We start from the raw sequence: 12,236 nt of genomic DNA, 5'->3' as shown, positions 1-12,236 counted from the left end.
TCTTACTAGTTTTCTGGTTTAGGGGACTTCAGAACAACATAAAGAAGCTATTTTGGGGTTGATATCTGGTTATATATCCAGATGACAACCAGGCTGAACCAGGTAAAGCTGTCTTTTTCTTGTCACGTACAAGATATGTAAAAAACATAATTTTACAATAAGTATACAACCTGTCCATGATCTCAGGTTGTATACTTGAGCCTTCTCCTAATGTCCCAATCTTGTCCAGGGATGGGGATGGCCACCAGGATTCAAGGGACAACTGTCCAGACGTCCCTAACAGCTCCCAGCTGGACTCAGACAATGACGGCATCGGCAACGAATGCGACGATGATGACGACAACGATGGCATTCCAGATGCAAGACCTCCCGGGCCGGATAACTGTCGTCTCATCCCTAACCCCAGCCAGACAGACACTGATGGTATGGAAGGAGTTCCAGGGAAAGAAATGATTTGACGCACAGAGTTTTAACCCTTTGACACGTATGAACACATGGGTGTGATCATTCTACAGTGGTCCCTGTAGTGTACGTTCAAACCGGTGTGATTAGAACAATTATTTAGAATGTACAGTTACGATTGACGCAACAGTCAGTGTTTGAGCTGGCCACATTAGTCGTAGTGTTAACTGAGGAAAGAGTGACCTAACACAAGCAGTCATATTTAGCTAACTCTCCGATGACAGAAACCATAATATGAATTAGCTAATAGAATTTACTATTTACAATTCATCACATCACTGGTGACCTCACCAGTGATCTAAATAATTGAGTAAAACCCTTTCTAAAAATCTAATGAAAGTAATCCGAAGATGGGTAGTTTGTGCGCGCTGCCCTGTTTGTTTGTTTGTTCGAGTCAACCAAAGGTAAGAGGTTACAAGATGAGTTGGGTCTGTTTGCACTATGCATGTTGAAGGGGGTGTGTTGTCTAACATCATTCACTTCCATCATTTAATTCCGAAAGTTTACTCGAAAGACGAGTGAACCATCCCCTCACCTCGTTTTGTTATAACATCGTTGGTCTAACAGACGTTTACGTGAATGCATTGTATGAGGTCAACAAACATGGCGCCACACATACAGTTGAAGTCGGAAGTTTACATACACTAAGGTTGGAGTCATTAAAACTCATTTTTCAACCACTCCACAAATTTCTTGTTAACAAACTATAGTTTTGGCAAGTCGGTTAGGACATCTACTTTGTGCATGACACAAGTAATTTTTACAACAATTGTTTACAGACAGATTATTTCACTTATAATTCACTGTATCACAATTCCAGTGGGTCAGACGTTTACATACACTAAGTTGACTGTGCCTTTAAACAGCTTGGGAAAATCCAGAAAATGATGATGATTTTATGGCTTTAGAAGCTTCTGATGGGCTAATTGACATCATTTGAGTCAATTGGAGGTGTACTTGTGGATGTATTTCAAGGCCTACCTTCAAACTCAGTTCCTCTTTGCTTGACATCATGGGAAAATCAAAAGAAATCAGCCAAGACCTCAGAAAGACAATTGTAGACCTCCACAAGTCTGGTTCATCCTTGGGAGCAATTTCCAAACGCCTGAATGTACCACGTTCATCTGTACAAACAATAGTACGCAAGTATAAACACCATGGGACCACGCAGCCGTCATACCGCTCAGGAAGGAGATGCGTTCTGTCTCCTAGAGATCTACGTACTGTGGTGCGAAAAGTTCAAATCAATCCCAGACCTTGTGAAGATGCTGGAGGAAACAGGTACAAAAGTATCTATATCCACAGCAAAATGAGTCCTATATCGACATAACTTGAAAGGCCGCTCAGCAAGGAAGAAGCCACTGCTCCAAAACTGCCATAAAAAAAGCCATACTACGGTTTGCAACTGCACATGGGGACAAAGGGGGAGGCTTTTGGAGGAAAAAGGGGGAGGCTTGCAAGCCGAAGAGCACCATCCCAACCGTGAAGCACGGGGGTGGCAGAATCATGTTGTGGGTGTGCTTTGCTGCAGGAGGGACTGGTGCACTTCACAAAATAGATGGCATCATGTGGAAGGAAAATGATGTAGATATATTGAGGCAACATCTCAAGACATCAGTCAGGAAGTTAAAGCTTGGTCGCAAATGGGTCTTTCAAATGGACAATGACCCCAAGCATACTTCCAAAGTTGTGGAAAAATGGCTTAAGGACAACAAAGTCAAGGTATTGGAGTGGCCACCACAAAGCCCTGACCTCAATTCCATAGAAAATGTGTGGGCAGAACTGAAAAAGCGTGTGCGAGCAAACCTGACTCAGTTACACCAGCTCTGTCAGAAGGAATGGGCCAAAATTCACCCAACTTATTGTGGGGAGCTTGTGGAAGGCTACCCGAAATGTTTGACCCAAGTTAAACAATTTAAAGGCAATGCTACCAAATACTAATTGAGTGTATGCCAACTTCTGACCCACTGGGAATGTGATGAAAGAAATAAAAGCTGAAATAAATCATTCTCTCTACTATTATTCTGACATTTCACATTCTTAAAATAAAGTGGTGAACCTAACTAACTAAAACAGGTAATTTTTACTAGGATTAAATGTCAGGAATTGTGAAAAACTGAGTTTAAATGTATTTGGCTTCCCGACTTCAACTGTAGCTGGCAAATAGCTTAGCATTAGCTCATCATAATAAGTACATCCTTCAAAAAAGTATTTTACACACATCATATGTGTCCATTATAATCTATGCAAGAATCAGAATGCATGATTTGTCACCAGTACTTGAAAACGTGAATAAAACAGTTAATATATTATGCTCCATACATACATACGGTGTGCTACATTAGAAACGACAACACGATATACAGAAACTATAATGATAGCGTAATAAGGCATTTACTTTGATAGGAATGCACACATGTCCAAAGTTATTATTAGTGGTGAAGGAAGCTGGAAAATGTGCCAGGGAGGAAAAAGTTTGTGCTTGGGCTTTCATTGAAGAGAGAAGTATGTCCTGCTCAGTAAAGCCTCAAACGTAAATTGTCCGCAACAGTGAAATGGACTACTTATATGTGAATTCATGTGGAGGTGGAACACACCTCAATTCAAACTCTATTCAAAATCATTTGAAATTGACTAGTTGAAACATAGCCTGTAGATAATTAGCAGGCAGCGTGACTTGGTTTGAATCACATTTTGGAACAGTGAGTAAATTCATTCTGACATCACGTGCATAAAGAAACTCACACTGGGGCGACTGTTCGAGATAGTTGAAACTCACACGTGAGAAGATTACCAGGATTAAAAGGCCCAATCTGTAACTTTCCAGACATACACAGAGGGGTAGCACTTTTTACTGGAATTTAAATGGTTTGCCATTTTATTGGACTGCTGGCAAACTACCACAGGCCACCTATGTTTGTCCTAACCTATACTGTATGTCATACTACAGTAACCTATTTCTGCTATACTCCCATCCCCATCTGTGTTCTCAGAGTGGTGTATGTTTGTGTATTTTTCTGTCCCCCTTATCCCATCAGGAAATGGCATTGGTGACATGTGCGAGAATGACTTTGACAACGACTCCGTGACAGACTTGATTGACGTGTGTCCAGAGAGCGCTGAAGTCACAATGACCGACTTCAGAAACTATCAGACGGTCATCCTGAACCCGGAGGGCGATGCCCAAATCGAACCCAAGTGGATTGTGCTCAATCGGGTAACCATTTGGAATATTCCCATACAGAAAACAAACATTATATTGTATGTGCTTCAATTAATTTAGCATTGTTCTGGAATTTATTTTTAGGGTATGGAAATTGTTCAAACCATGAACAGTGACCCTGGTTTGGCCATAGGTAAGTCTGTAAACCTCCTTCTGCTATCTTTCTGTCTGTCTTTCTCTGCCCCCCCATCCTTATCCCATTTCCTCTCCTTTTTAAGTGAAGATGTCTCAAAAAAAGAGCATGAAAAGTCAAGTATCTCGCTCTCTCTCTCTCTCCCTCCACTCAATCCCCACCAGGCTACACAGCCTTTAACGGGGTAGACTTTGAAGGGACGTTCCACATCAACACAGCCACAGACGATGACTACGTGGGCTTCATCTTCGGTTACCAGGACTCGTCCAGCTTCTACGTGGTCATGTGGAAACAGACGGAGCAGACCTACTGGCAGTCGCTGCCTTTTAGGGCCATGGCTCAGCCAGGCCTGCAACTAAAGGTGGGGCACACAGGAAGCTGCACCAGTTGGCTTTAAAGGGACATTACACCAACACCAACATCAGACGTTTGTCAGATGTTTTTAGACCTTCAAAGTAGTCTTGTGTAAATAATCCCACGCCATCCAGTTGTGTAGTTCCAGCTACATGCCTCAACTCCAAATGTAATAGATATTAGATTACCACAGCCACACACTTGACTTTACTCACTTTTCTCTACAGGCAGTGAAGTCGCGTACGGGTCCAGGCGAGTACCTCCGGAACGCCCTGTGGCACACGGGCGACACCCCGGGCGAGGTCACCCTGCTGTGGAAGGACCCCCGGAATGTGGGGTGGAGGGACAAGACATCCTACCGCTGGCACCTCAGCCACCGCCCGCAGGTGGGCTACATCAAGTGAGCAAAACGTCATTACAGCCACAAATGCTCTACTCCTAGTTGTATTCTCCTGCCAATTTAATATTTTTATTTAACCTTTATTTTAACAGGGGAAGACATTTTGAGATCTAGAGACCTATAAATATACACATTTTACACACCCCAAAAAGTATATGTATATACTGAACAAAAATTTAAATGAAACGATTTCAAAGAAGTCAGTCAATTGAAATAAATTCATTTGGCTCTAATCTATGGATTTCACATGACTGGGCAGGGGTGCAGCCAGGCCTACCCACTGGGGAGCCAAGCCCAGTCCATCAGAATGAGTTTTCCCCACAAAAGGGCTTTATTACAGACAGAAATACTCTGCATCACCCCCCCACCTCTCCCTTAGACGATCCCACAGGTGAAGAAGCCGGATGTGGAGGTCCTGGGCTGGCGTGGTTACACGAGGTCTGTGGTTGTGAGGCTGGTTGAACGTACTGCCAAATTCTCTAAAATGACTTTGGAGGCAGCTTATGGTATAGAAATTAACTATCAATTCTGTGTCAACAGCTCTGGTGGACATTCCTGCAGTCAGCATGACAATTGCATGCTCCATCAAAACTTGAGACATCGGTGGCATTGTGTTGTATGACAAAACTGCATATTTTAAAAGTGGCCTTTTATTGTCTCCAGCACAAGGTGCACCTGGGTAATGATCATGCTGTTTAATCAGCTTCTTGATATGCCACACATGTCAGATGGATTATTTTGGCAAAGGAGAAATGCTCACTAACAGGGATGTAAAAATGTGTGCACAACATTTGAGAAAAATACGTTTTTTGTGCGAATGGAACATTTCTGGGATATATTATTGCAGCTCATGAAACACGGGACCAACATTTTACATGTTGCGTTTATTTTTTTGTTCAATATATATATATATCTCCTAGGCCTCCACCAAGCTACTGTGTGTGTGTGTGTGTGTGTGTGTATTGTTAGTAAAACTCACGGAAGATTAGTAAAGCTTAAACCAAGTTTATTCACCCATTGGGTCATACAGCTGCATAAGACAAAACAAATATTTACACAACCACTGGTATCCCGGAGTCGCCTCTTCACTGTTGACGTTGAGACTGGTGTTTTGCGGGTACTATTTAATGAAGCTGCCAGTCGAGGACTTGTGATGCATCTGAATCTCAAACTAGACACTCTAATGTACTTGTCCTCTTGCTCAGTTGTGCACCGGGGCCTCCCACTCTTCCTATTCTGGTTAGAGACAGTTTTCGCAGTTCTGTGAAGGGAGTAATACACAGTGTTGTACGAGATCTTCAGGTTCTTGGCAATTTCTCGCATGGAATGGCCTTCATTCCTCATAACAATAATAGACTGACGAGTTACAGAAGGAAGTTATTTGTTTCTTGCCATTTAGAGCCTGTAATCGAACCCACAAATGCTGATGCTCCAGATACTCAACTAGTCTAAAGAAGGCCAGTTTTATTGCTTCTTTAATCAACACAAAAGTTTGCAGCTGTGCGAACATAATTGCAAAAGGGTTTTCTAATGATTAATTAGCCTTTTAAAATGATCAACTTGGATTAGCTAACACAACGTGCCATTGGAACACAGGAGTGATGGTTGCTGATAATGGGCCTCTGTACGCCTATGTAGATATTCTACAAAAAATCATCCGTTTCCAGCTACAATAGTCATTTACAACATTGACAATGTCTACACTGTATTTAAGATCAATTTGATGTTATTTTAGTGGACAACAAATGTGCTTTTCTTTCAAAAACAAGGACATTTCTAAGTGACCCCAAACTTTTGAACGGTAGTGTACATGTGAGTACAGTGCCTTTCGAAAGTATTCAGACTCCTTGACTGTTTCCACATTTTGTTGCGTTACAGTAATTCTGTTCTAAAATTGGATTAAATTTGCATTTTTTTCTCAGCAATCTACACACAACACCTCATAATGACAAAGAGAAAACAGGTTTTTAGAAATTTTTGCAAATTTATTACAAATAAAAACGGAAATACCATAAATATATAAGTATTCAGACCCTTTGATATGAAACCCGAAATTAAGCTCCGGTGCATCCTGTTTCCATTGATCATCCTTGAGATGTTTCTACAACTTGATTGGAGTCCACCTCTGGTAAATTAAATTGATTGGACATGATTGTAGAGCTCCAAGACAGGATTGTGTCGAGGCACAGATCTAGGGAAGGTATAAAAAGAATTCTGCAGCATTGAAGGTCCCCAAGAACACAGTGCCCTCCATCATTCTTAAATTGAAGAAGTTTGGAACCCCCAAGACTCTTCCTAGAGCTGGCCACCCGGCCAAACTGAGCAATCGGGGGAGAAGGGCCTTGGTCAGAGAGTTGACCAAGAACCCGTTGGTCACTCTGACAGAGTTCCAGAGTTCCTCTGTGGAGATGGGAGAACCTCACAGAAGGACAACCATCTCTGCAGCACTCCATCAATCAGGACTTTATGGTAGAGTAGCCAGATGGAAGCCACTCCTCAGTAAAAGGCACATGACAGCCCGCTTGGAGTTTGCCAATAGCACATAAAGACTCTCAGACCATGAGAAACAAGATTCTCTGGTCTGATGAAACCAAGATTGAACTTTTTGGCCTGAATGCCAAGCGTCACATCTGGAAGAAACCTGTCACCATTCCTACGGTGAAGCATGGTTGTGGCAGCACCATGCTGTGGGGATGTTTTTCAGCGGCAGGGACTGGGAGACTAGTCAGGATCGAGGCAAAGATGAACGGAGCAAAGTACAGAGAGATCCTTGACGAAAGCCTGCCCCAGAGTGCTCAGAACCTCAAACTGGGGCGAAGGTTCACCTTTCAATGAGACAACGACCCTAGGCCCACAGCAAAGACAATGCGGGAGTGGCTTCGGGAAAAGTCTCTGAATGTCCTTGAGTGGCCCAGCCAGAGCCCGGACTTGAACCCGATCGACCATCTCTGGAGAAACCTGTAGCTGTGCAGCAAAGCTCCCCATCCAACCTGACAGAGCTTGAGAGAATCTGCAGAGAGGAATGTTAGAAACTCCTCAAATACAGGTGTGCCAAGATTGTAGCGTCATACCCAAGAAGACTTGAGGATGTATTCGTTGCCAAAGGTGCTTCAACCAAGTACTGTGTGAAGGGTCTGAATAATTATGTAAATGTGATATTTCCTTTTTTTTTAAATACATTTTCAAAAATGTCTAAACCTGTTTTTTCCCATTTGATGCAGGAAAAAAACTATTTCATCAATTTTGGAATAAGGCTGTAACGTAACAAAACGTGGTAGAAGTCAAGGGGTCTGAATACTTTCTGAATGCACTGTATTCAGTCGTGGCCACAAGTTTTGAGAATGACACAAATATTAATTTTCAAAGTCTGCTGCCTCAGTTTGTATGATGGCAATTTGCATATGCTCCAGAATGTTATGAAGAGTGATCAGATGAATTGCAATTACTTGCAAATTCCCTCTTTGCCATGCAAATGAACCTAATCCCCCAAAAAACATTTCCACTGCAATTCAGCCCTGCCACAAAAGGACCAGCTGACATCATGTCAGTGATTCTCTCATTAACACAGGTGTGAGTGTTGACGAGGACAAGGCTGGAGATCACTCTGTCATGCTGATTAAGTTCAAAAAACAGACTGGAAGCTTCAAAAGGAGGGTGGTGCTTGGAATCATTGTTCTTCCTCTGTCAACCATGGTTACCTGCAAGGAAACACGTGCCGTCATCATTGCTTTGCACAAAAAGGGCTTCACAGGCAAGGATATTGCTGCCAGTAAGATTGCACCTAAATCAACCATTTATCGGATCATCAAGAACTTCAAGGAGAGCGGTTTCAATTGTTGTGAAGAAGGCTTCAGGGCGCCCAAGAAAGTCCAGCAAGCGCCAGGACCGTCTCCTAAAGTTGATTCAGCTGCGGGATCGGGGCACCATCAGTACAGAGGTTGCTCAGGAATGGCAGCAGGCAGATGTGAGTGCACCTGCACGCACAGTGAGGCGAAGACTTTTGGAGGATGGCCTGGTGTCAAGAAGGGCAGCAAAGAAGCCACTTCTCTCCATGAAAAACATGAGGGACAGATTGATATTCTGCAAAAGGTACAGGGATTGGACTGCTGAGGTCTGGGGTAAAGTCATTTTCTCTGATGAATCCCCTTTCCGATTGTTTGGGGCATCCGGAAATTAGCTTGTCCGGAGAAGACAAGGTGAGCGCTACCATCAGTCTTGTGTCATGCCAACAGTAAAGCATCCTGAGACCATTCATGTGTGGGGTTGCTTCTCAGCCAAGGGAGTGGGCTCACTCACAATTTTGCCTAAGAACACAACCATGAATAAAATATGGTACCAACACATCCTCCGAGAGCAACTTCTCCCAACCATCCAGGAACAGTTTGGTGACAAACAATGCCTTTTCCAGCATGATGGCGCACCTTGCCATAAGGCAAAAGTGATAACTAAGTGGCTCGGGGAACAAAACATCAATATTTTGGGTCCATGGCCAGGAAACTCCCCAGATCTTAATCCCATTGAGAAATTGTGGTCAATCCTCAAGAGGCGGGTGGACAAACAAAACCCCACAAATTCTGACAAACTCCAAGCATTGATTATGCAAGAATGGGCTGCCATCAGTCATCATTCAGGATGTGGCCCAGAAGTTAATTGACAGCATGCCAGGGCGGATTGCAAAGGTCTTGAAAAAGAAGGGTCAACACTGCAAATATTGACTCTTTGCATCAACTTAATGTAATTGTCAATAAAAGCCTTTGACACTTATGAAATGCTTGTAATTATACTTCAGTATTCCATAGTAACATCTGACAAAAATATCTAAAGACACTGAAGCAGCAAACTTTGTGGAAATTAATATTTGTGTCATTCTCAAAACGTTTGGCCACGACTGTACATACATATACATACAGTAGCTCGGTGGAGGCCCTAGGAACATCAAGTTAACCAATCATGTGAAAAAGTTAGGCAACTCAGGTGTCTATAATTCAACAGCAAAGTTAGAGAAGATGGAAGTTTATTAAGTAGGGCCTTCCTCACTGTTTCATTGAGTCGTTTACTCTATAGAGATAGCTCTTTATGGCTATACCGTATCTGTATATAATTCAGATGATTACAGAGAGATCTGTACGGCTCTTCATTGTGTATATCTATGCTACAGAGTGAAACTGTATGAAGGCATGACATTGGTGGCAGACTCAGGCGTGCTGGTGGACACTTCAATGAGGGGCGGGAGGCTGGGCGTCTTCTGCTTCTCCCAGGAGCAAATCATCTGGTCCAACCTGGGCTATCGCTGCAACGGTATGTCAACCTTCTCAGAACAGAATTTTCTTGATTTGGAATTTAACCCCTTGAATGAATTACATTTAAATTGTTATGGCTTCCTGGTTATGTTATAACCTTCCTTTCTTTTTCCCATCAGATACTGTACCAGAGGACTATGAGTTCTACCGCAAGCAGATCCACATCAGGGTCTGACTGTGAGCCTAGCACAGCATCTGTGCAGATACACTACATTACCTGTGCCTTCGCTGTGTTCTGTGTGTGCGCATATACATGCATACTTGTGTGTTTTTAAGGTACATTTACTTTACAGTGGTGCTCTTTCTGTCTTTAACCCCACAGCAACCTTACACCTGACTACAGGTTGGCCAAGTCAAGTTAAAGATTGATTGACAAAATAATAGCTTTTAATATTATTATATAAAATGAGTTAAAGATTGATTGACAAAATAATAGCTTTTAATATTATTATATAAAATGAAGAACGAAAGCTATACTGAACAAAAATGTTAACGCAAAATGCAACCGTTTCAAAGATTTTACTTAGTTACAGCTCATAGAAGGAAATCAGTAAATTTAAATGTATTAATTAGGCCCTAATTTATGTATTTCACATTACTGGGCAATGAGCGCAGCCATGGGTGGGCCTGGCCCAGCCAATCAGAATGAGTTTTTCCCAACATAAAGGCTTTATTACAGGACAGAAATACTCCTCATCTCCTCAGATGATCCTGCAGGTGAAGAAGCCGGATGTGGAGGTCCTAGGTTGGCATGGTTACGCGTGGTCTGCTGTTGTGAGGCCGGTTGGACGTACTGCCAAATTCCCTAAAATGATGTTGGAGACGTTTTATGGTAGATAAATTAACATTAAATTATCTGGGTAAAGCTCTGTTCAACATTCCTGCTGTCAGCATTCCAATTGCACACCCTCAAAACTTAAGACATCTGGCATTGTATTGTATGACAAAACGGAACATTTTAGAGTGGCCTTTTATTGTCCCCAGAACAAGGTGCACCTGTGTAATGATCATGCTGTTTAATCAGCTTCTTAATATGCCACACCTGTCAAGTGGATGAATTATTTTGACAAAGGATAAATGCTCAATTAAAGGGATATAAACAAATGTGTGCACAATTTGAGAGAAATAAGCTTTTTGTGTATATGGAACATTTCTGGGATCTTTCTCATGAAACATGGGACCAACACTACATTTACATTTTTGTTCAGTATAGATTTAAGAAATCAGGATTGTGAAATCCCAAGGTACAGGACTACACTGAGTTTAGAAAACATTAGGAACACCTTCCTAATATTGAATCAGAAGAGCCTCAAGTCGTCGGGGCATGGACTCTACAAGGCATCGAAAGCATCCACAGGGATGTGGCCCATGTTGACTCCAATGCTTCCCACAGTTGTGTCAAGTTGGCTGGATGACCTTTGGGTGGTGGACCATTCTTGTTACACACGGAAACTGTTGAACGTGGAAAAACCCAGCAGCATTGCAGATCTTGAATTGTTTGTCATGCCCACTCACCCTTTGAAGCACCATAATGTTCCTAATGTTTTGTACACTCAGTGTATGTGTATAATGGAAATTTAAATGCATTGTTTTTTTTACTAGTGAATATATGTTGGAAAAATGTAAAATCTTAGACTTAAACTGAGCATCATGAAGGTTTCAGACTCACACTTGTCACATTACACACCACTGAATCCACTGTTAAATTGTACAATATTTGTCATGAATGAAGGGTTTAACACAAGGCTGAGTTTACAATTAATTCTATACTTGTTCTTTCTATGAGGATCATCGAAAACAAAGGTGTGTGTGTGTGTGTGTGTGTGTGTTATTTTTGCACAATAAGGAAATAATGCTATGCATAGCTATTACAGATATGGAAGTAATTCAAGAGAAGTACTGTATATCTCACTGACTTTTGTGAAGAATGAGATGAGACAGGCCTATGTGGAAGCCTGCGAGAAACACATTTCACAGTAATAAACATCCAAATCTGCATCCACCATCTTTTTTACTGAGTCTGTATGTAACCCATAATATTAGATCTCACCAACCCAACATATACATAAGATTAATGGGCTACATTTACACAGGCAGCCTAATTCTGATCCTTTTTTTCACTAATTGGTATTTTGAGTGAATAAGCAAGCTGAGTTCAGTCCTCGGAAACAAGACAAGCTGCTTCTTAACCCAGAAGTCAGCCTTACCAATGTGTCGGAGAAAACAGGTCATGGCTAGAAGGGATCCAGCTTTGGTCAAATTAACATCAGATTTGACTTTTTGTAGCAGGTTAGGAGAACTTATACAACATGTTAGGATAATTAAAGTAGCAGGTTAGGAGAATTAGGTTAAGGTTAGCTAAAA

General features: G+C 41.9%; 1 protein-coding gene across 1 annotated transcript in view; it reads left to right on the top strand.

The window, feature by feature from the left end:
• Positions 1-11,870, top strand: part of LOC129831115 (thrombospondin-3b-like) — a 37,796-nt gene extending 25,926 nt beyond the window's left edge. The window contains exons 17-23 of the mRNA XM_055894178.1: positions 230-423; positions 3,501-3,679; positions 3,770-3,818; positions 3,983-4,179; positions 4,400-4,572; positions 9,731-9,870; positions 9,992-11,870. Coding sequence (XP_055750153.1) covers positions 230-423; positions 3,501-3,679; positions 3,770-3,818; positions 3,983-4,179; positions 4,400-4,572; positions 9,731-9,870; positions 9,992-10,047 — 988 coding nt within the window. The 3' untranslated portion in view covers positions 10,048-11,870. The remainder of the gene's footprint in view (positions 1-229; positions 424-3,500; positions 3,680-3,769; positions 3,819-3,982; positions 4,180-4,399; positions 4,573-9,730; positions 9,871-9,991) is intronic.
• Positions 11,871-12,236: the final 366 nt, after the last annotated feature.

Source organism: Salvelinus fontinalis, chromosome 32 (genome assembly GCF_029448725.1).
Source record: "Salvelinus fontinalis isolate EN_2023a chromosome 32, ASM2944872v1, whole genome shotgun sequence".
Taxonomy (NCBI): Eukaryota; Metazoa; Chordata; class Actinopteri; order Salmoniformes; family Salmonidae; genus Salvelinus; species Salvelinus fontinalis.
Note: the sequence above shows the minus strand (reverse complement) of the source record. Positions and strands in the feature narration are given on the sequence as shown.